Raw genomic sequence first — 25,131 nt, forward strand, 5'->3', positions numbered from 1 at the left:
ATTAATTTATAAACAGAACGATCCAGTACTAAACTAACAAACTATCTGAGTCATCAGATTCAAAAATGTGTTTAATCCTAGAAGGATTTCTTTTTGGGCAGGGTGGGGGCTGAAAGGAAGCAAGCGGAGCCAAGTATTAAAGCTACATTATTTTATCTTCCTTAGAAGTTCTAATATTTTTTAATTTTATGAGCCAATTTTGTGCCAACAGCATACATGTTAGAAATTCTGTTAATGTTAGCAAAGATAACTTGGACATGATATTTTACTAAAGCATAACTTCTCTGAAGTTAATACCCTCTTATCAAGACTCATACTACTGGCTGGGCATGGTAGTTCATGCCTGTAATCCCAGCTGTAAGGCCGGTTGCCTTGCTGGGAGCTCGGCCTCGCCCCTCCCCTCCCCCCCCCCCCCCCCCCCCCCCGCCGCCGGAGCTCGGCCATGCCCATCCCTCTCCGCGCTTAGAAATTACGTCATCACCCCGCACCCACTTCTGCACTCGGTACTAGGCTTTGCACTCAGCACCTAGCCAGCCATTGGAAAACCCCGCCAAAATGCAAAAGAAGCCTTGTAAATCTGCCCAATAGCATTGTGCATCCTGCTTACCTGCCAATGGCAGCTTGCCCCACCCACGTCCTGCTCTTCCACAGCCAATCAGAATGCCTCCACTCCCTATAAAACCCCACGTCTGAGAGGAGTCCATGCGACTTCTCCGGCCCCTCCTGTTGGACTGCAGAACCTCGCCCGGGAGCTGAATAAATTTGCATTGGATCTTCTTGTGCTGGTCTCAGTTTCCTCATTTTAAACTCAGCAATAACCCTTACACCAGCACTTTGGGAGGCCAAAGCAGGCAGATCACCTAAGGTCAGGAGTTTGAGACCAGCCTGGCCAACATGGTGAAACTCCATCTCTACTAAAAATACGAAAATTAGCCGGGCATGGTGGCTGGTGCCTGTAATCCCAGCTACTCTGGAGGCTGAGGTAGGAGAATCGCTTGAACCTGGGAGGCAGAGATTGCAGTGAGCTGAGATCACACCACTGCACTCCAGCCTGGGCAGCAGAGCAAGACTCTGTCTCAAAACAAAAAAAGCACTCATACTACCAAAACATGTAAATACCCTGATATAAAATATCACCATTTCCAAAACAAATACAATCATATCATAGACTCTTATAGCTGAAAAAAAGGATCTAAAATTATTTCCACAACATCTCTGTCTTTTCTTTGTATACCTACCATAACAGGAAATTTACAACTCAGAGGCAGTACATTCCATTTTTCTACAGTGACACAAGAAAATGTATTCTAGTGAATTTAAATCTCTAACTAGGGCTGGGCACAGTAGCTCTCGCCTGTAATCCCAGCACTTTGTCACGCCTGTAATCCCAGCACTTTGGGAGGCCAAGGTAGGCGGATCACTTGAGGTCAGGAGTTTGATACCAGCCTGGCCAATAAGATGAAACCCTGTCTCTACTAAAAATACAAAAATTAGCCGGGCATGGTGGCACATGCCTGTAATCCCAGCTACTTGGGAGGCTGAAACAAGAGAATCACTTGAATGCCCCCAGGAGGTGGAGGGTGCGGTTAGCCAAGCTCACATCACCGCACTCCAACCTGGGTAATAGAGTGAGACTCCATCTCACCAAAAAAAAAAAATCTCTAACTAGGGGTCAGTAAACTGTGGCCCACCAGATTCAGCCTGTACCTGTTTTTGTAAATAAAATTGTATTGAGACACAGCTAAGCTCATTTGTTTATGTATTGTCTATGGTTGCTTTCATGTTACAACAGCAGAGTTAGTAGTTACAACAGAGACTAGACCTACAAAATCTAAAATATTTACAATCTCTTCCTTTACAGAAAAAAATTTGATGACCCTGTTTTAGAAGATAATAAAGCCTAGATCCTTCAGCTATTCCCATGTAAATTCCTCCATGATCTTATTCACAATCTAGTTTATTTCTCACAGTAAGGCAACCCAGATTTGAGCAAAAATAGACAAGAAGTTAAGAAGGTACAGCCCCATATAATAGAATTTACATGAAAAGAGATTAGAGAATATAGAAAGGGTGCATGCAAATCAACATAATAAAGAAAATTCCCCAGAACTGCAGAACATGAGTCTTTAGACTAAAAGGGCCCTCTGAGTACTCAACACAATGGATCAAAGACAGACACACAAGAAAGCACATTATTATGAAATTTTAAAACAGTGCTGATAAGAGAAATACAAAAGCTTCCAGAGAAAGGGGAGGGAAAAAGGTCATATTTGAAAGGACCAAAAATCAGAAGTAGTTTGGATTTCTCAACCAAAATACTGGAAGCCTGAATACAATAGAACAATGCAATGCTTCCAAAAGTCTGAAGGATAGGGATTTATAATGTAGAATCCTATTTCTATCCAAATTGCCATTTAAGTAGGAAGGAAGAGTCAACATATTTTCATACAATGCAAGATCTCAAAATAAATGTATCATCTATGCACCCTTTTCCTGGGATTTGTTCCATGAAAAATGAAGAAGTAAGCTAAGAAAAGGAAATGTATGAGATCCCGGAAACAAGGAATCTGGCAGAAGTGTGAGGCAAAAGATAGCTTCAGGAAGATGATGGAGACTCCAGGATGATGGCTGTGCTTGATTTGTAGAGGGCACCCCTCCTCAGATTGGAGCAGGTGAGCTTTCTTCCAATTTGATAGAATATCTATGCATCTAACTATAATGAGAGAAGATTTAAACAAATAACAAAGGGTATGGATTGAATTAATGCTAAATATATACAAATCTAAAACAAAAATAATAAAACTGAAAATTACTACATGGCAAATAAAAAACTGTGCAAGAGGGGCTCAACTGTGAAGAATGCTTATATAGTCATAATATAAACACTGAATAGTCATCTAGTAAAATTATGGTATAACCATATTGAGAGAATGGTGGGTAGGAGAGGTGCATGGGAGAAAGATGAGGAATGGTGGGAGAAAGAGATAAATCTTTAACTTCCACAGCAAAAAGCACATTATTGCCTAAACAAACAAACAAACAAATACATCAAAGTAACAATATATGCATGTGATATAGAGATAAGGAATTAAATACCTAAAGAATCATTTAACAGATTTGAGAACAAATAAATGCTTGTCGAGCAAGTAAAATAAGGAAAGGTACGAGCAAAGAACTGTGATTTTTCACAGAAAGCCTCATGGAATTCTATTACTCATTTACATGCTATCGAATGCACAAAGTTTAACTAATGAAAAAAAAGACAAGATGAGCCCCCTCTTCCACCAAAACTGATGCTAACTTATCAAGAGGAAAAACAAAACCTATATTTTGCCCTTATGAGAGTGGCCATGATTACTTTTAGAATACTGGTATCTAAAGCTCATTATGAAAAGGTTCAGGCCATTAAAATTCATTTTTTTAAAACTTTTTAAAGTCACAGATCCCTTAGAGAATCTGCTCAAAGTGATATAATCCCTACAGAGAAAAATTCAGTCATACACATTTTTTTCATCCAATTTCAGAGACTGAAGTTTATCCTTGGACTTCAGTTAATAATTTCCAATTTCAAAGGTGAATCAGTAAGTTGGATTTTCTGTATTTCTTTCCTGCTTGCTAGTACATGCTTCTTCTATAGAAAGCATTTACTCTATTAATTCATTATTTTTTCAAGTATCTTAGTTTTAAACTTTTTACATCACAAAAACAATACATGCTACTGTAGAAAATACAGACAAGTAATGAGAGAAAAGCTTTGAAGAAAATGTATAATCTCAGCTCTCAGATAATGCTTTGGTGTGTATCCTTCCAAGTTTTCTATTTATAATTTTGAAAAAACTGGAGTCATTATATGTTTTATAATGTTTTTCTCATATAACATCACGTATTACATCTCCAGATCTAATTTCTCTAATGGCCACTAGACTCATCTATTTATTCAAATGCCTACTTGATCTTATTTCAAACTTAGCATGGTCTAAATGGAACTCTTGATTTTCTCCACAACGCTGTTTTCTCTCAGTCTTCCCTATCTCAGTATAATTCAAGCTAAAAATTTATCCTTCATTCTTCCCTTTCTATCACTTGCCATACAAATTATCAGCCAGTTCTGTTAACAAGAACTCCAAAATATATCCTGAATTTATCCAGTCCTCCCCACCTCCTTTGTCACCACTAGAGTCTGAAACACTTTTTTGACTACTGCAAGAGCTTTCTAACTTGTCTTGCAGTATGCACCTACAATTTATTGTCCATACAACTGCCAGTGACCATTCCAAAATGTACATCAGATTGTGTCACATCTCTCCTTCAAACTTACACATAACTTACCACTGTACTTTAAAAATAACTTAGAAATTTTTACCACCACATTCAAGGCCTTATGTCCTGTGGTCATCTCTGTAACCTCCATTCCTACACTTTCCTCTTTGTTTACCCCGCTCAAATCTGTTGCCAAACATGCCAAGTATTCCCATCTCAGACTCCTTCTATTTGCTGTTTCCTCTTCCTGCAGTGGTTTCTCTAGCCTTTTTATATGAGTAGCTCCTTTTCACCATTCAGATCACATCCCATGTCATCTCATTACAGAAGCCTTTTTTGACTCTGAAGGATAAGGACCATTCCCAATACCTAACACCACGCTGAAGGATAAGGACCATTCCCAGTACCTAACACCACTATCTCATATATTCAAATGATTAACAGAAACCGAACTGATTTTGTTCATCTTTTCATTATTGCTTATTATCTCCTTGCCATCGTACCCTCTCAGAAGGTAAGTTCTTTGTGAGATCAGGGGTACTATCAGTCTTGTTCACTGCTATATTCTCAGCCTTTAAACAATTCCTGCTACACAGCTGTCAATCAATATTTATTAAAAATGGATGCGAGGTACACATTTTTAAAAATTTTGGTGCTCTAATTATTTTTTTTTCCTTTAGAAATGGGATCTTGCTCTGATACCCAGGCTAGAGTGCAGTGGAGAAATCAGAGCTCACTGTAGACTCTTTCCCAGGCTCAAGTGATCCTCCTGCCTCAGCCTCCCAAGAAGCTGGGAGTATAGGTATGTGCCACTGTACTTGGTTAATTTTTTGTTTGGTAAAGATGGGGGTCTCACTATGTTGCCCAGGCTTGTCTTGAACTCATGGCCCAAGCAATCCTCCTGCCTTGGCTTCCCAAAGTACTAGGATTACAGGTGTGAGCCACTGTGCCCAGCCTCTAATATATATATATATATATTTTTAAAAAACCTTTTACTTTAAAATAATTTTAGATTTGCAGAAAAGTTGAAAAGATAGTACAGCATTGCCATAACCCCCTGACCCAAGCTTTCCCTGTTTTCTAGCTTCCCCTAATACAAGCACATTTGTTAAAACTAAGAAATTGTCATTGGTGTAATACTATCAACTCAACTATAAACAACTCAGATTTCACAAGTTTTTCAATTAATGTATTTTTTGTTCCAGGATCCAATACAGAATACATCATCACATTTAGTTGTAAAGTCTCCATCTCCTCCACTCTGTGATTATTTCTTAGTCTTTCCTTGTTTTCCTTCACTTTGAAACTTCTGAATAGTACCGCTCACATATTCTTTGTAGAAGATGTAGAATGTCCCTCAATTTGGTTTTGTCTGATATTTTCTCATAGTTAGACAGGTTATGGGTTTTGGGGAAGAAAACCACAGAGGTACTTTTACTTATCACATGATATTAGGGAGTAAATGATATCAACGTGACTTATCACTAGTGATATTAACCTTAATCACTTGATTAAGGTGGTGCTTGCCAGGTTTCTCCTGCTTGCCAGGTTTCTGTAAAGCTACTATTTTCCCTTTCCATACTCTATTCTTTGCAAAGAAGTCTTTAAATCCAGCCTACACTCAAGGAGAGGATAATTATATACTCCTCAAGAGTGGGGAATAACTACCCATATTGTTTCTTCCATTCATACTTAATTATGGGAAAGGAAGGTAGCAGCATTTACAGTAAGTCTCAAAAGGCAGACATTTGAGTGCTTACCTAAAAAAAAAAAAGTTTATTTGTTAAATATTCTTACCTACCAGTATCAAGATACCAAAGATCCTTGCAGCAAACTTGACTATTCAGTGCTTTTTTGTAGCCATCTCTTCCACTCCAAAAATACAGTCGAGTGCCAACTGCAACTGCGCAGTGTCCAGCTCTTGGTCTTGGTCTTGAATTTTTTTTATCTTCTTGAGAATCTGATACTAGGGTGGTCCACTCTGTTGTATCTGAAAAGACAGAAATATCCACGACTAATTTTTTGTTCTTAACAAAATTAAAAAAAAAATCTTATTAATAAAGTTTAATTAAATGAGTAACTCTTAAAAGACTCACCCAGATTTAGGTAAGAAAATGAACTGGTACATCTCCATTCAGAATCATGAGGTGAAGTCTCAGCATTTTCCCCTTTATATGGGACCCATCCACCAAAAATGTACATCCTGAGCAACAACAACACAAAAACATAAAGTAACTTATTTCATTTTACTTCATGGATTTGAAGTGCTAAGACAAGACAAATTTCCTATCAGCAGGGCTTCAGAACTATTCATTCACTTACCATTGTCAAGGTAATGGGAATAGGAAGATGAATAAAGTGGTCTTCTTTCAAGAGTTTACAATTTTATGAAGCAATACAGAATCACAATTATTTCTCTCTGGCAAGTTACTTAAAGTGAAGACTATTTCAATTATAATATATTTTAAAATAAATATTGTCTATAATATACTAAGGCATAGTACCACAGTCAGAAAGATACCCAACTGATCAATGGCCATTCAAAGTCAAATTTAAAACTGTATGCATATAGCAACTGAAGAGGATTGAATTTCGTATAACTTTGGCCACTGATATCATTTAAATGAAAACTTTAAACTGTGTTCCTCAGGACCCTAGGAGTTCTTAAGACAAGCCTGATGGCTACTGGAAGAGAAAGGCTCATCAGGCAGAAATCAGGGCCCATGTGACCTGATGCCAACCAGAGATCTATTTTTTTAATGCCAACCAGAGATTTTTTTTTTTTTTTTTTTGAGATAGGGTCTTGTTCTGTTGCCCAGGCTAGAGTGCAGTGGCATGATAATGGCCCACTGCAAACTCCACTTCCCGGGCTCAGGTGATTCTTCAACCTTGGCCTCCCAAAGTGCTGGGATTATAGGCATGAGCCACCATGCCCAGCCAGAGCTCCATTTTTTAAAATCTATTTTTATATATTGGGGTTTCAATGGAAAATTTCATTTTATAAAATGATTCTGCAGTTAAAAAAGTATATAAGATTTTATTTAAATGTAAAGACTATCCTGTTTGGTTTTGAGTTAGTTAAAAAGAAAAAAAAACAATAACTAGGTTCTAAATCAATAGTCATTTCCTAAAATATTAAATTTAAGGTAGAATCCCTGCAATAATAGATATTTCATTAAATTCTAATTCAACAGTACTCCTAATTGTGGCACAATGTTGCACAAACAAGGGAATTTGTTGACGGCAGTAATAGCCAACATTTATGGAATGCTCACTTCATACCAGAAACTGTTCTAAGCATTTCATATGTATTAATCCATTTAGTCTTCATTACAGCCTTGTCAAGTAGCTTTTTACTTTAATCTACATTGTATACTTAAGGAAAGTGAGGTATAAACAGATTAAGTTTCCTTGCCCCAGGTCATACAGGACAAGTGCCAAAGCTGGATCTTGAATTTAGGCAATCTGGTTACAGAGTTTGTATTCTATCAACTCTATATTGCCATCTAAAGCATAATTATTAAGAGTACGTGCCTGAGTACAAATGAAGCACTACCAAAAATAGGAAAAGAGAAACAGTGAGTTAAGTGATTAGTTTGGCAATATCCAGGTTTACATTTACATAAAGCCTACCCTGGGCAAGGCATTATAATGAATGCAAAGAAGTAAAAGAGATAGCATAAGAAAATGGCACATTAAGTATTTTAGCTTCTACAGACAAAAAATTATTTTAGCTTCAGTAAGCACAATCAAACTGTGTTGTTTCATAATCTACCTCCAAGAAACTAGAAGCATTACTTTTCTTTGTGTGCTTCTTAAGTTGTTTTAAAAAAAAAAAAAAAAACAGAAGTGAAATACAAAAAAACACCGTACTTGTTTCCTATAACACTGGCTGTATGAAGGCTTCGTGGAAGTGGCACTGTCCCTTTAGTTTCTGGTTTTGACCATGACATAGTCTCTAAAAGTAAAAATAATTATATTAGCAACTTGATCTAACAACAGCAAATTACCTCAACTTGCATAATTAAAAAAAATAAAACAAGGACTTACCAAAATGAAACAAAGCATTTTAAAACAGTTATTTGAACATTATCTTAAATATTTCCAGCTTACATAAACTGCTAATCAGAAATTTATTTACACTTAATGTTAGTACAGTTAGCCCTCTGTATCCATGGGTCCTGCATCCATGGATTCAACCAACCACAGATTGAAAATATTCACAAAAAACTTTGGCTGCACTGAACATGTTTTCTTTTTGTCATTATTCCCCAGACAATACAATATAGCAATCATTTATGTAGTATTTACATTGTATTAGGTGTTACAAGTAATCTGGAGATGATTTAAAGCATATGGGAGAATATACAAATACTACATATACCATTTTACATCAGGGACTTGAGCATCCATGGATTTTGGTATCGGGGAGGTCCTGAATAAATCCTCCACAGATACCAAGGGATGACTGTATTTGTAATAGGGTGCTACCAATTTTGAATTAAGAACAATATTAGGGATTTTACCATTTTAAGTAAGAGTACACTGGACAGAAGATAGTCAAAGGTGAGAGGCACACTATCCTCCAATCATTCATTCCTAGGATCCCTTTAGAAAGAACTACCTAAGCGTTTTTTACTGGCCACCAATAACACTGTTAATGCTACATTTCCTGTAGATAGGGTAACCATATAAAGTTATCAACCCCAACAGGACACTTTTCAGAGTGAAAGAAAGTACTGTACTATTGATAATTACACAGGACAATAAGCATAAACCAGAATCATCCCAGTTAAACCAGGACATATGGTAACCCTATTTACAGAAAGCACAAGAGAGTTACTCTTATAAACCAAACATTTATTTGTTCAATCTGATTTATCAGCAACCATTTATACCACACATCAGCTATTCCCTGGGGCTAGAAGTGCTAGTTGTAAATCTAAGTACAACTCAATAAATACTAAAATTAATAATATTTTTCAAAGCGTTTTTTTAATTTGCCCTATTCCTGAGCCTGAATCAAGTTAAACTTACCTAAGTCAAGTTGCCATAGGTCATCCAGGCGAGCACCACACATTCCACCAAAAACATACATTTTAGGACTTCCAGAATCTTTTTTGCAATATATAACAGCTGTGTGGGATTCTCTTGGAGAAGGCACAACACCTTTCGTCACTGGAATGCTCCAACCCACAACACCAGAGCCATGCTGTAGCTCCAACTCATAAAAATCATTTAAATATCTAGGATAACATAAAAAAAAACCATTCAGATAATATATACCCTTTATTTCTATTTTATTTCTATTTATAAAGATAATATGTGTTTACTGTGAAAAGTTCATATAGTACAGAAAGGCATTAGAAGAGCAGAAACTCCAAACCTCATTCACACAATACATACTTATCAAATACTACTATGTTCCAGGCATTCTTCTGGGGCTCAGTAGTGAAGAGAAGAAATTAAAAATAATTCCTGTTATCATTTAGCCAACACTCTTAGCAATGACAACTTGCTACATGTTGGTGTTAAAACATAACTACAAATCCTGTGACACTTTTACCATCAGGAAGTTGGGTCTATGTTCCCTTCCCTTGATTCTGGGCTGGTTTGTGACTGCTTTGATTAGTAAGGTATGGTAAAAGAACACTATGTAGGCCAGGCGCAGTGGCTCACGCCTGTAATCCCAGCACTTTGGGAGGCCGAGGCGGGTGGATTGCTTGAGGTCAGGAGTTTGAAACCAGCCTGGCCAACATGGTGAAACCCCATCTCTAAAAACAGAAAAAAAAAAAGCATACTATGTGACTTCTGAGGCTGGGACACAGAAGGCCTATACATCTTCACTAGAATACTCACTCTTGGAATCCTGAACCACCATGTAAGAAGTTCAACTCCCACAAAACTATCATCTGGGGTGGCCATATGCAGGTATGCAGGGTGACAGAACCAGCTTAGTCTGTCAATTTCAGCTGGAAATTTAAGAAAATTTTGGCCAGGCATGGTGACTCATGCCTGTAATCCCAACATTTTGGGAGGCCAAGGTGGGAAGATCACTTGAGCCCAGGAGTTCAAGACCAGCCTGGGCAACATGGAGAAATCCTGTCTCTACAAAACAGAAAAAGAAAAAAAAAAAAAACACGTTTTTTAAATTAGCTGGGCATGGTGGCATGCACCTGTGGTCCCAGCTATTCAAGAGGTTGAGGCAGAGGGATTGTCTGAGCCCGGGAGATAAAGGCTGCATAGAGCTGTGATCATGCTACTGGTGACAGAGTGAGGCTCTGTCTCAAAAAGCAAAGCAAAGCAAAGAAAATGTCCTTAATGTTATTAAAATCACATACCAACAACCTATAGCAAATGCCACAATTAGTGATAGAAAGGTAAATATATTAATGAAACAGAATAGAGTCTAGAGCAGGAATCAACAAATGTTTCCTGTAAAGGGTCCAATAGTAAACATTTTAGGCTTCACAGGCCACAAAACTGTTGCAACTACTCAATGTGCTGTTTTAACACAAAAGCTGCCAACGGCAATACAAAATGAATGGGCATGGCTGTGTTCCAATAAAAGTTTATTAATTAAAAAAAGACAGTGGGCCACATTTGGCCCACAGGATATAGTTTGCAACCCCGGTCTAAAAAGCCTAGAAAGACACATTTACATAAGAATTAAGATATGACAGAGATGGAATTTCAAATCAACAGGAAAAAAATGACTTATTAATAAATGGTATTAGGAAAATTGAAAATCCCTTAGGAAAAGAAGTAAAAAGCCTGACATTAGTTGCAAAAGTATATCACAAATGTATTAATGGTCTAAACAGAAACAAAACTGTGAATGCACTAGAAGAAATTATAGAAAATTTTTTATAATTTTCCTAAAGGATAGTCTTTAAAGTAAGATCCAAAACCAAAAATAGAAAACATTGTCAAACGTGATGAAACAAAACAGAAAACCCTTTTTAAAAAAATGCAAAGACTCAAAAAACATATTTGGAACATACAAAAATATGTATGTAAAGAACTCCTAAGAATCAATAATAATAAAAATTGAAATCCATTTCAATATGATTAGAAATAATAAATGAATTCAGCAAGAATCACAGGATACAAGATAAATAACAAAACCAATTGTATTTCTATATACTAGGAATGAACAATCCAAAAATGAAATTAAGAAACCAAATCAATTCATCATATCCTCAAAAAGAATAAAAAACTTAGGAATAAATTTATCAAAATTAGAAAGAGCAACATGTACATTGAAAACTACAAAATATTGCTGAGAGAAAATTTAAACAATCTAAATAAATGGAGAGACATTCCATATTCATGAATTGTCAGAGCCAATATTATTAAGATGGGAATTCTCCTCCAACTGATATGTAATCAATGAAATCTCTATCAAAATCCTAGTAAGCCTTTTTTTGAGACAGGGTCTCATTCTGTTGCCCAGGCTGGAGTGCAGTGATGTGAATGTGGCTCACTGTACCCTTGGTCTCCTGGGCTCAAGCAATCCTCCTGCTTCAGCCTCCCATGTAGATGGGCCCACAGGCACATACCATCACATCCGGCTAATTTTCTAATGTTTTGCAGAGACAGAGTCTTGCCAAGTTACCCAGGCTGGTCTCAAACTCCTGGGCTCAAGTGATCCTCCCACCTTGGCTCCCCAAAGCCCTAGGATTACAGGTGTAAGCCACCACATCAGTCTTTGCCAATTTCTGATTCAAAATTCTATAAAGATATGCAAAGGACCTGGAATAGCCAAAATACTCATGAGGGAAAAAAAAAAAAAAAAGAACTCACGCCTTCCAATTTCTTACCATAACACTTACAAAATATAGTAATCAAGACAGTGGGGTACTAGCATAAAGCTAGACATACAGATCAATGGAATATAATTGAGAGTCCAGAAATAAACTCTTAAATTTATGGTCAACTGATTTTCAACAAAGATGTCAACACAATATAACGAGGAAAGGGTAGTTTTTTCAACCAATGGTTTTGGGACTTCTGGACATCCACATGGGAAAAGATAAATTTAGGCCCTGACTTCACCTCTTATACAAAAATTAACTCAAAAATAAATCATACATAGAAATATAAGAGCTAAAACTATTCAACTTTTAGAAGAAAACAGAGGAACAAATCTCTATAACCTTGAGTTAGGCAAAGAGTTCTTAAATATGGCACTAAAAGTATGATTCATAAAAGTTTGATAAATTGTATTTATCAAAATTTAAAACTTTCATACTTCAAAAGGTAACAGTAAGAAAATAAAAAGATAAGCCACAGACTAGAATATAATACTTGCAAATCACATTTCTTTTTTTTTTTTGAGACAGTCTCACACTCTTGCCCAGGCTGGAGTACAGTGGCACGATCTCACTGCAACGTCTGCCTCCTGGTTCAAGCAATTCTCCCACCTCAACCTCCCAAGTAGCTGGGAGTACAAACATGTACCATTAGTATGCCCAGCTAATTTTTTTTGTATTTTTAGTAGAGATGGGGTTTCACTATGTTGGTCAGGTTGGTCTCGAATTCCAGACGTCAAGTAATCCACCTGCCTTAGCCTCCCAAAGTGCTGGGATTACAGGTGTGAGCCACTGTGCCTGGTCAAATCACACTTCTGATTAAAAAATAAAACAAAACATAAAACTTATATGCAGAATACATAAATAACTGTTACAACTCAATAATAAGAAAACCATCAATTAAAAAATGGACACAATATCTGAATAGTAATTTCACCAAAGATATATGAATGGCTAAAAAGCACATGAAAAGATGTCCAATACTATTGGTCATTAGAGAAATGCAAATTAAAACCACAATGAGATACCACTTTACTCCCACTAGGATGGCAACAATAAAAAAGACAGATAATAACAAATATTAGCCAATGTGGAGAAATTAAAACCCTTACATATTGCTGGTGGGAATGTAAAATGGTGTAGTCACTTTGGAAAACAATTTGGTAGAATTTCTTAAGAAGTTAAACATTCTGAGGTGAGAGGATCAATTGAGCCTGGGAGGTAGAGGCTCCAGTGAGCTGACATTGTGCCACTACACTCCAGCCTGGGTGACAGAGTGAGACCCTGTCTCAAAAAAAAAAAAAAAAGAAAGAAAGAAAAGAAAAGAAAATAGGCCTGTGTGGAGGATCGGATTAACGTTCCCAACTCTTCTCTCCTAGTAGGCAGAGTATGTATCCTTAGACCACTGACTCTGGCCTTGGCCATATGGCTTGCTTTGACCAATGGAATGTGACCAGAAATGAATGTGCTTTGAACAAAGCCTTTAAAAATCATTGTATGCAATTGTATGCACCTACTGGCTCTCTCAAGTAGAATAACTTGAAAGCCTGCCCATTGTAAACAATAACCTAACAAAAGCGAATATAACGTGTAACATGAAAAAGGTCTCAAAAGATGTACATAAAATTGAATTATGTGTATTTGCCTATGTTGGGGGATAGTGCTGTTGAAAGAACACTGTGCACTTTCTAATTTCTTGAATTTTTACCAGTGTTATTTTAAAAGCCCGTTTAATTGAAAAAAAATTTTTTAAAACGTGTTAAAAGTATCTAGATTACTGTGATGAGATAATTTTTTTCCTTTTCTCCAGTTTCCAATTTTTTCATGATATTTTAGTATTTCTGTTTTTAAAAAGTTTGGAAAAAAGTTAAAACACCACCATCAATCTAATGCAGGTAAAAAGACATTATAATGGTGATAACAACTACTGCACTATATGGTATGGCAACCTGAAAATTATACCAATGATCTTATTTCACTTTCACAATGACACTGTAAAATAGGTATTTAATCACTCCCATTTCACAGTGAAGGAAATAGGCTTATTTGCTCAAAGGACACACATGCTAAGTCCTGAATCAGAAAATAGCCCTTTGGACTCTAAATCTCCAAAGCCTGAATGCTAGAATGACAATGTGATCAAAACACTATGTGAATATTATTCGGCCTTAAAAGGAAAAAAATATTGCAGCCATAAAAAAGAATGAGTTCATGTCCTTTGTAGGGACATTGATGAAGCTGGAAACCATCATTCTCAGCAAACTAACACAGAAACAGAAAATCAAACACCACATGTTCTCACTCATAGGTGGGAGTTGAACAATGAGAACACATGGACACAGGGAAGGGAACATCACATACCAAGGCCATGTCAGGGATTGAGGGGCAAGGGGAGGGAGAGCATTAAGACAAATACCTAATACATGCGGGACTTAAAACTAGATGACAGGTTGACAGGTGCCACAAACCATCATGGCACATGTATACCTATGTAACAAACCTGCACGTTCTGCACATGTATCCCAGAACTTAAAGTAAAATAAAAATTAAAAATTAAAAAAAGAAAAAGTCTAAAAAAAAAGAAAAAAAAATACTACCATTTGCCACAGCATGGATGGAACAGCAGGACATTATGCTATGTGAAATAAGACAGACACAAAGAACAATATTGCATGATCTCATGTGAAATCTTGTTTGTTTGTTTTTAACAAAAAAGGTAAAACATAGAGAATAAAACAGTGGTTACCAGGGTCAGAGTAGGGAAGGAAATGGGGAAATGTAGGTCAAAAGATACAAACTAGCAAATACGTAGGATAAACAAACTGAGAGATCTAATGTACAACAAGGGAACTACAGTTAATAATAATGTATTGTATTCAGGATTTTTTTTTTTGAGATGGTGGTCTAACTCTGTAACCCAGGCTGGAGTGTAGTGGCCCAATCTCGGCTCACTGCAACCTCTACCTCCCAGGCTCAAGAAATCCTCCCATCTTAGCCTTCCGAGTAGCTGTGACCACAGGCGCATGCCACCATGCCCAGCTAATTTTTTGTATTTTTGGCAGAGATGGGGTTTTGCCATGTTGCCCAGGCTGGTCTAAAACTGCTGGGCTCAAGCGATCCACCCACCTCAGCCTCCTAAAGTGCTGGATTGACTATAGCTGCTCATGCCACAGGCCAAAAAAAAAAAAAAGAAAGAAAATAGAAAGAGTATCTATATGAAATGATGGATATATTACCACTATAGTCACCATATTACTATATATATGTGTGTGTGTATGTATATATATACATATATATATAAAATACCATCATGTTGTATACCTTAAATTTACACAAATAAAATTTATTTAAAAAAAATAACTACATGGAACAGGACAATTCCCCAAAGGAAAGAATTCTTTGCAGACAAAGCCAACATTAGCTATAATAGGCGTCAACGATGTAGACAGCCCCATTATTTACAGCCTGTGTCAGCAAACTACACCCTTTGGACCAAACCTGCCTACGAGCTGTTTCGTAAAGGCTTATTGGAACTCAACACACAAACAAACAAACAAAAACACGATGTGAAAAGAAAAGAAGTAGTGAATTAATTTTTGGGAAAAAGGAGGAGAGAATTGATTGTAAAAGTATTTGCTAGTGTGAACCACTCTAACAGCTTCTTGTATAAAACATGGAAATGATAGCTTTCATTTTATAGTCAGAGTTTTGTCACTAAATTCCCAGAGCAATCTAATTTTAAAATAACCATCTGTTACTTTTCGTTATCATTGATAAGGTCGCTAAAATGCATTATGGCTCAATATATACAAATATATTGATATAAGCAGTTACATTAATATTAATCTAATAAGATGATTTCTCATTAGAAAAGACAGTTTTTTTTTCTTTTTCAACTCTAGTGCTTTCTGAAGAAAAGATACAGTTTTGAAAACAAATATGCTCCAGGGACTAAGGAAAACACAAACACACACAAATTTGTCTACTGTTAGGTTGAAATGCAAAAAGCTAAGCATCATCCCTTTTAAAAATTAAAGATAGAAAAAATAAAATGTTCCTACTCTAAATCATAAAATAAGCATTTAGTCTCAAAGAGTCAGCATACCTGGGAACATTATTGTTTGAATCTTCACTTTCATTTGCCAGGCCACCAAACAAATAGCATTTGTTACCATATAAAGAGAAGCTATGTCCAAGTCGAGGACAAGGAGGTAAACCAGAAGAAGGGGGATGGGGTTTCACCTTTTTCCATAACCAACGACTTGCCTAAAAAAAAAAAGAGCACAAATACACTCAGACAAAATCAGGAAAATACTCCTATATTGTCAGTAGCACAACACTGTATCAATACATTTTAATTTGAATCCCATCAGAAGGCTCTAATAAACTACTTTTGGGACAAATGATGAATAAGCAGCTAACTTCTGGAATTAAAATATATGTTCCAATAGACATTCAAATTACTCTTTCTTTATTCACAGATTTCCACAATGGCAAACTAAGCATATAATAATAAACACTAACAGTTCTAAAGTATTTTCCAAATGAAAACTAAAGTATTATACATAGCTTCAGGATTAAATATAATTTATACATTCTTACTTTCTAAAGTTACATAATCCATGAATGGTGAATATTTTAACCTTTAAATAAATATAAAGCTCATTTAACAAATCAAATTCCAAAACTTATTCTCTAGCCATGGATGTTTTCTTTAGCTGAAATTATTTTTGCAAAGAGTTGTTTGTAAATAGGTATAACTCACGTCTGCCAATTAGATCAGGAAGAAAAGTCAACAAAGGCTATTGAGTCTGGTTTAATGAAAGAAGCAAATTTAGAAAGATTATGGGAAACAGTTACTACTCTTTTGTGTATTGTCAAGGTAGAGGGGATAGTAATTATTAGTATGAGGATAACAATTTTGTAAACACTAAAGCTGTGGTTTTCAAAGTATAGCCTACGGGCTGGGAGTGGTGAATTTCCAAATGTGGAAAGTTTTATTCAAAGTTGTGAATCTGTCCGTTAATGCTGATGCCAACTATCCCTCTGTGAGTCCTGCAGTACTTAAGAACTTGTGGCAGGGCACAGTAGCTCAACATCTGTAATCTCAGCACTTTGGGAGGCCCAGGTAGGCAGATCACCTGAGGTCAGGAGTTCAAGATCAGCCTGGCCAAGATGGTGAAACCCCGTCTCTACTAAAAAAACAAAAATTAGCTGGGCAAGGTGGCAAGTGCCTGTAGTCACAGCTACTCGGGAGGCTGAGGCAGGATAATCACCTGAACCTGAGAGGCGGAGGTTGCAGTGAGCCAAGATTGCTCGGCTGCAGTCCAGCCTGGGTGACAGAGCGAGACTCCATCTCAAAACAAAATAAGAAAAACAGAGCAAGACTCCCACTCAAAACAAAACAAAAAAAGTATACCCTAGAAACCAGGAGCATCAGCAGCTGGAAACTTGGTAGACATGCAAATGCTCATGGCCCACTACTGACTCAGAAACTCTTGGGGTAGAACCCAGCAATCTGTGTTTTCACAGGTCTTCCAGGTGCTCCTGTTGCAGGCTAAAGTTTCTATTGCACTAAGATACAAAAACCTAAGTATATAACATGTACAACTGGTGCTAAGTAACAGAAATCTTGATGTTACAAATGTTACACTGGGTATGGGAAAAAGACTTGCCAAGAAACTTTGGCTTTTAAGTGAAGTGGAAACATTTTCTACAAAGCTATACAATGTAAAGCTTACATTATTTGAACAATGTTAAAATGTGTTAAACAATGTTAATAATTTGAAATCTTTTTTTTTTTTTAAGCTAAAGCTACACTCTTGTTGCCCAGGCTAGAGTACAATGGCACAATCTCAGCTCACTGCAACCTCCACCTCCTGGGTTCAAGTGATTCTCCTGCCTCAGCCTCCCGAGTAGCTGGAATTACAGACATGTGCCACCTGCTAATTTGTTTGTTTGTTTGTTTGTTTTGAGACGGAGTCTTGCTCTTTTCGCCAGGCTGAAGTGCAGTGGTATGATCTCGGCTCACTGCAACCTCTGTCTCCCAGATTCAAGTAATTCCCCTGCCTCAGCCTCCTGAGTAGCTGGGACTACAGGCGCGCACCACCACACCCAGCTAATTTTTTGTATTTTAGTAGAGATGGGGTTTCTCCACGTTGGTCAGGCTGGTCTCAAACTCCTGACCTCAGATGATCCGCCCACCTCAGCCTTCCACAGTGCTGAGATTACAGGTGTGAGCCACTGCACCTGGACGATTTTTCAATCTTTTGAAAAATTATGAGCAATATCATTATTAGAGCCTCAGAATGAAATAATATTAAATACACTTACTTGTAACTCATATAACTCATTGCTGTATCTTCCGTATTCAACCATTCCCCCAAATACTAATATTCTGGTACCATCACAGACAAATCCATGGGCAGCACAGCCTGGAGGGATATCTCCTCTAACAGCTGGGAGAAACCACTGATTCGTAGCTAGTTGCCAAAACAAAATTAAAATCGATTATAACAAACAACGGTTATCATATACTATCAGCAAGTACTTTATATATCATCAACATCAGTGGGTCTCAATTAGGGATGATTCCGCCCCCAGAAGACATTTGGTACTGTCTACTGACATTTTTAGTTGTCTTAACTGGAGGGGACTATCACTGGCATCTAGTAGGTAGAGCAGGGATGCTGTCAAACATCTTACAATATACAGAGCAATACAGGGCAGCTTCCCCTGACCTTGACAAAGAGTTACCTGGCCCAAAAGGTCAATAGTGCTGCTGTTGAAAAAACCCTGATCTGTATCATTTAATTCTTACAAAACCCCTGCTGGGTGAGTATAAAAATCTCCATTTTACAACTGCAAATTGTGAGGCTTAAAAAGGTTTAGTAACTTTAGCACTGATCCTGGGCAACTGGCAGAGCAAGATTCAAATCAAGTCTAATTTGTTCCAAAGCCAGGGTTTTCACACTAAGACCAAACTGTCAATAACTTTTTAAACTTCATATGCTGGGGTGCTGGGAGGAGGAGAGGGTGGAAAAAATTTTTTTCTCCGATTCCACTATTTTGTTAACCTTCAAATGATCACTGTGATTAAGTTGTTTGGTCAAAGAAAAGTTACTAGTCATGAAGTAGACCCCAAATTCCATAACTGTCTTTACACCAAAAAGATTTCTTGTGACAGCCTGAGCATTTACCGGGGCGGGGCGGGGGGTATTAAATTTCAGTCTCCTTTCTATTTCACAGAGGTCCTCAAAGAGAGGGGCTTCCTGCCCAGGGGCACCTGTGATCCGCAGTGGTGCTCAAGTTATGACAGTCCTCTTTCCGAGGGCCGGTCCAGAAAGGCGCCCACACCCACTATGCAGACACAAGGCCGCTTCACCACGTCCCCGCCGGTTTAGAGCGCGGTCCGTAAAGGGGATCTTGACCGTTACCTGCCAAACACCTGGCTGTATTTGAGGCGAGAGTGCCAGAAGGTCTCTCGTTTTCCCTCCTCATCCACTAGATGGTCTTCCTTCTAAGGAAGGAAGGCAGGCAAAGATAGAAAAGGCCCGAAGGAACTTTGGTTTGGAGTGGTTTTGTTTTTTGACAGGGGCGAGATTTCGGGGAGTGGTCCAGGCAGTTGGACACAGTCTTCTGTCGCCGGCGTCCGCCAGCCGGGCTAAGGCGGGGAAGTCCAGGACTGCCTGCCTTTAGACCGGTGCGCCCTGCTTGGGGTCCGTTGCGCCCCGCGGGCCCCGGAAATCCAGAGCTGCTGTCCGGGACGGAGCTGAGGGATCCGAGACGCCCGGCCGAGCCGCGCTCCCCGCCGCCCGCCCGTGGAAGCAGTGACCGGGCAGTGACAGCTGTCAGGGCCGCGGCCGCCGCCTCGCTTCCCCTCCCCCTCCGCGGCTCCCGCAGGCGGGGCCGACTAGCCGCCGCCGCACCTACCCGTGTTGTAGACGTGCAGCTCGTCCGCGATGCCCTCATTTCCCCCTCCAAAGATGATCATCAGTTCCCGGATGGCCACCGCTCGGTGTCCGTGCCGGGCGCGGGGGACTGGCCCGGTGAAGGAAGAAACCCGCCTCCAGTTGAGGAGGCTGGGAGCCGCCATCTTCCCAACCCCCGCCCCTCTGCCCACAATGCACCGCGCCCGCCTCAACCCTCTGCTCCCTGGGGAGGGTGGGGACCCGCCTCCAGCTGTGCTGGGGTCACGTGACCGCGGGCTCCGGGTGCCAGGCTGGAGGCCCGCGGGGAGGGTAGAGACGTTGGGGAAGGGGAGTCCTGACAGGGGAGCCCCGCCCCCACCCAAGGCGACGTGGCCAGCGGCCACCCGGGGCAACACACCTTAGGGTGGAAGGACGCTTCCCACTGACCACGTCTCCCGTCCCCACCCAGAGCCTCTCGTTTGGTATTTTTAGGAGAAGCCACAGCATCTTCCTTTACGTCCACTTTAATTGAGCATCTAGGATGTGTGCGCGAGGCAGTCTCACAAGCAACGTGAGAGAAGCTCGGGTAGAGGTGCGAAGAGCTGGGAGCGCAGGGCGGGACCTCGCAGAAGAGGGTGCGGGCGGGAGCCTGCCTCGCAAGCCCGGGCCACTGGCGCCGCTCCCGACTGTGACTGGGACCCGGGCAGGGAAGATCGCTGCAAAACCTGCCAGGGCGAACCGAGGGCAGCTTTGCGAGGAGCCATGCCAGGAAGCCTGGAAACCGTGAGCCACGAGAGGTGTTTTTGGTTTGTTTGGCTTAAGCAGAGGAGAGATGGTTTGTAGGTTTCTGTTTCATTGCTAGCTAACAAGTGAGGGCTGTCCACAGCCAGGCACGTCCTAAATGCCTCATGTGTATTAACTCATATAATCCATCCAACAATCCAGTGAGGTGGCTACTGTTATCTCCCTTTCATGAATGGGGAAATGAGGCACAGGGCAGTAAAGTAATTTTCTGATGGACACAAAGGAAAGGGGTTGAAGAAAAAGACTGGGGCCAGGATTCAAACACAGGGCTTCTGATTCCAGAACCCCCAAGCCTTTATGCCATATACCATACTGCCCTGATAGCAGTCATATCCAACCATTATACCATACTGCCTCTGAGAGTAGTCATATGCAACTCTTTATTTTTATTTATTTTAGATACGGTCTGGCTCTGTCACAAGAATACAGTGGCCCGATCATAGCTCACTGCAAGCTCGAGCTCCTGGGCTCAAGCGATCCTCCTTCCTTGACCTCCCAAAGTGCTGGGACTACAGGCATGAGCCACCGCACCCAGCCAATGCAACGCTTAATAAGGCCTAGCTGCCCTGTGATTTGATCCTACACATAATCACACAAGTCCGTTAGGAATAAAATTGCACTGCATATAGGATTTATGCCAAATGAGTAAATTTTAGCTGCTCTTGGCCCAGAAACAAAAAATGGGTTGGTGGTAACTATGTGAGATGATGGATATGTTAATGTGCTTTACTATAGTAAACTTGTGACTGTCTATATAAGTTGTCCCCGACCTTTTTGGCACTAGGGTCCTGTTTCGTGGAAGGCAATTTTTCCACGGACTTGGCAGGGGAGTGGAGGGTATGGTTTCAGGATGAAACTGTTTCACTTCAGATCATCAGGCATCAGATTCTCATAGGGAGTACACAATTTAGATCCCTCCTATGGGCAGTTCACTGTAGGGTTCGAGCTCCTGTGAGAATCTAATACGGTCCTGATCTGACAGGAGGCGGAGCTCAGGAGGTCTTGAGCGCCGGTGACTCATCTCCTGCTGTGCGGCAAGTTCCGAACAGGCTGAGGACCGGTTGCTGGGGATTGGGGACCCCTAGTCTATATATCATAACATCAGGTTGTATACCTTAAATATGCACAATACAAGTTATTTTTTTAATTAATTAAAAAAGGACTGGGCACAGTGACTCACACCTGTAATCCCAGCACTTTGGGAGGTCAAGACAGGGGGATCCACTGATCCCAGGAGTTCCAGACCAGCCTGGTCAAGATGGTAAGATCCCATCTCTATTTTTATTAAAGAAAGATAAATAAATAGAGATAAATAAATCTCCACTGGAGATTTTTTCTCCAGCGGAAGAAAAAATTGAAAGCAATTTAAATCCCTACCTCAGAGTCTCAAGAGGTACTGAAAGGAGAACACATATACTGTATAGCAAATTTCCTAAAACCCCTTTTTCTTCATCTTTTACTATTTTCAATTTCTCTTTTCACCCAACTCCCTTAAATCTCAACATGTCTCTCCACCTTCTCATCCATGTAAACTTCTTTTTGAAAGATAACTCTCTACCTTTTAAAAAGGAATTCTCAGGCCAGGCGTGGTGGCTCATGTGTGTAATCCCAGCACTTTAGGATGCAGAGAAGGGTGGATCACCTGAGGTCAGGAGTTCGAGACCAGCCTGACCAACATAGTGAAACCCTGTCTCTACTAAAAATACAAAAATTAGCTGGGTATGGTGGTGCATGCCTGTAATCCCAGCTACTTGAGAGGCTGAGGTAGGAGAATCACTTGAACCTGGGAGGCAGAGGTTGCAGTGAGCTGAGATCATGCCATTGCATTCCAGCCTGGGCAACAAGAGTGAAACTCTATCTCAAAAAAAAAAAAGGTATTCTCACTATTTTTTTAGGTTCTGCTTCTTAAATTCTCTCTCTCACTGAGTATTAGCCCAATTTCATAATATGTCCAAAGAGAACTTGGAAAGGGAGGGGGAAAAAAGATATCTGCAAACAGAAAAGAGGTCATGAATATTTATCTATTAATATTTTTCTTTGTCACATATATAACATGGGCTCTTAAATGTTGCCATAATAAAGTTTTTATGAATCTGAAATAACACTAGAAGAGTTGGAATAAAGCGGTGAGTTTTTCATAAAACCCAAACTGTTCATTTAAAGAACTGTATTTTGTTCTGAGTTTCGTGTCTAGATGGTAGTTTTTTTTTCTAATGCCCTTATAGCACAAGATTAAGGGAAAAATCAAAAGTTGCAAACCTAATGTTGAACTTTGAATTTAAAAAAAACTAGTCTCTCATATTTGGAAGCCTGAGAACCCTTGAACTAGAGAAAAATGAAGGCAAATATATTTTTTTCTTTTCTTTTCTTTTCTTTTTTTTTTTTTTAAAGTCATGAAACCCTATTCACCATGTTGGTCAGACTGGTCTTGAACCCCTGACCTCAGGTGATCTGCCTGCCTTGACCTCCCAAAGTGCTGAGATTACAGGCGTGAGCCACAACGCCCGGCCAAGGCAAAATATTTTTAAGACAAAAGAGATTGCAAGTTATAAGTGGTGGCTTAGATAAGGAGCTGCAGGGTGAGGAGGAAATGTGTTCTAGTTTCCTAGGGTTGCTGTGATAAAGTACCACAAATCCGGAGGCTTAAAACAATAGGAATATGTTGTCTCACAGTTCTGAAGGATAGAAGTCTGATATCCAAGTGTCAGTAGGGTCATGATCCCTCTGAAACCTGTAGGATAGGATCCTTCCATGTCTCTTTCTAGCTTCTGGTGGCAGCTGTCAATCCATGGCAGCCCTTGGCTTGTCAATGAGTCACTTCAGTCTCTGGCTCCATCATCATGTGGTATCCTCCCTGTATGTCTGTCTCTTCTTATTCTTCTTCTTTTTCTTTTTTTTTTTTTTTGAGACTGGGTCTAGCTCTGTCACCCAGGCTGGAGTGCAATGCACAATCTCAGCTTGCTGCAGCCTCCGCCTCCCTAGCTTAAGCGATTCTCCCACCTCAACTTCTGGAGTAGCTCGGATTGCAAGTATGCACCACTATGCCTGGCTAATTTTTAAATTTTTTCTAAAGATGAGGTTTCACCATGTTTCCCAGGCTAGTCTCAAGCAATCCTCCTGCCTCAGCCTCCCAAAGTGCTGGGATTACAGGCGTGAGCCACTGTACCCACCCTCTTCTCCTCTTCTTGTAAATTCACTAGTTATATTGGATTTGGGCCCATCCTGATTTGATTATATCTGCAAATACCCCATATCCAAATAAGGTCATATTCACAAGTACAGTGGGTTAAGACTTCAGCATATCTTTTGGGGGAGATACAATTCAATCTATGACAAAGTACATAATCCAATGGGAAAGATATTTTAGTAGAGCAGTTTGGAGTAATCTCTCCTTGGGTGAGGCATCTAAAATAGGTCCCCATTTCACAATAAAGTACCTTCAATCTTTGAAACTATCAGAATAGAAACAACAACCTAGGAGAGTTTAGAGAAGAGGGATTGGAAAATAGCACCCTGAAGAAACCAGCATTGATGGGGTAAAGACAGGAGGAGGCACTCAGGAAGGAAATAGAAAATAGGGAGCCAGAGACGTTAAAAGGGAACTGGATGAGGGTGATGTCAAAGAAGCCACAGGCGAAGAGAGTTTCATAGAGGCGGAAGCGGTAATCAAAGCCAAAAGCCATAGAGAGGTCAGGAAGAAGAGGAAGAAGAAGCAACCGTTGGATTTGCAAATTAGGAGATTAGTAGTGGTCTAGAATTAAAATGTTTTCAATGGAGTGGGAGGGAAATAAGCCAGAGAGAACTGAAGAATGAACGAGTTAGAAAGTGAGGATAACATGTATAGTCTACCCTTTACAGAGACTTGGCCATATAAAGAAAGAACAATGACTGCGGAGGAGAGATAGGTACTGTGTAAATTGTTACTATTTTGGATGGTGAGACTTGAGCATTACTGTGGGCCCAGAAGAAGGATCCAGTTGGAAACAAAAGGTTGGAATAGCATAACCAGCAATCATTTCCAACCTTCTTCTCCTTGCCTGCCTCTCATTATTGAGGCTGTGAAGGAAAAACAAACAAAAAACAACAGATAAGCACTTTCCCAGACTACTGTACCCACTCTCCTTCAAGATGACCCCCAGTGTCTGCTCTCCTCTTCTTTTCAGTAACAGAATCTGGACTATTAACTGGACACATGACCATTCTAAATAAAAACTCATTTTCCAAACTTCTCTCAATTAGTTGTGGCCTAAGGCTAAATGTTGACCTATGGGTTATAAGCAAAAGTAATGTGTATAATTCCAGAATGTGTTCTGGAGGAGGGAAACTTCCTTTCCCTTAGTCTT

General features: G+C 39.5%; 2 protein-coding genes across 4 annotated transcripts in view; one reads left to right on the forward strand and one right to left on the reverse strand.

Annotated features, from left to right (window-relative positions):
* Positions 1 to 20,181, reverse strand: part of HCFC2 (host cell factor C2) — a 39,455-nt gene extending 19,274 nt beyond the window's left edge. The window contains exons 1-7 of the mRNA XM_064379904.1: positions 20,007 to 20,181; positions 18,408 to 18,556; positions 16,180 to 16,340; positions 9,298 to 9,506; positions 8,134 to 8,218; positions 6,357 to 6,463; positions 6,062 to 6,250 (exon numbers count right to left, since the gene is read on the reverse strand). Of these exons, the coding sequence (XP_064235974.1) occupies positions 6,062 to 6,250; positions 6,357 to 6,463; positions 8,134 to 8,218; positions 9,298 to 9,506; positions 16,180 to 16,340; positions 18,408 to 18,556; positions 20,007 to 20,169 (1,063 nt within the window). The 5' untranslated portion in view covers positions 20,170 to 20,181. The remainder of the gene's footprint in view (positions 1 to 6,061; positions 6,251 to 6,356; positions 6,464 to 8,133; positions 8,219 to 9,297; positions 9,507 to 16,179; positions 16,341 to 18,407; positions 18,557 to 20,006) is intronic.
* Positions 20,182 to 20,348: 167 nt separating this feature from the next.
* Positions 20,349 to 25,131, forward strand: part of GLT8D2 (glycosyltransferase 8 domain containing 2) — a 70,882-nt gene continuing 66,099 nt past the window's right edge. For 2 of the 3 annotated variants that reach the window (XM_064379905.1, XM_064379907.1), the window contains exon 1: positions 20,655 to 20,781. The gene's annotated coding sequence lies outside the window, so the exon portion shown is untranslated. Of the gene's footprint in view, positions 20,577 to 20,654; positions 20,782 to 25,131 lie in introns of those variants that run through there. The other variant, XM_064379906.1, reaches the window with a different exon arrangement.

Source organism: Aotus nancymaae, unplaced genomic scaffold (assembly GCF_030222135.1).
Source record: "Aotus nancymaae isolate 86718 unplaced genomic scaffold, 86718_ANA_hifiasm-v0.15.2.pri h1tg000021l, whole genome shotgun sequence".
In the NCBI taxonomy this organism is placed as follows: Eukaryota; Metazoa; Chordata; class Mammalia; order Primates; family Aotidae; genus Aotus; species Aotus nancymaae.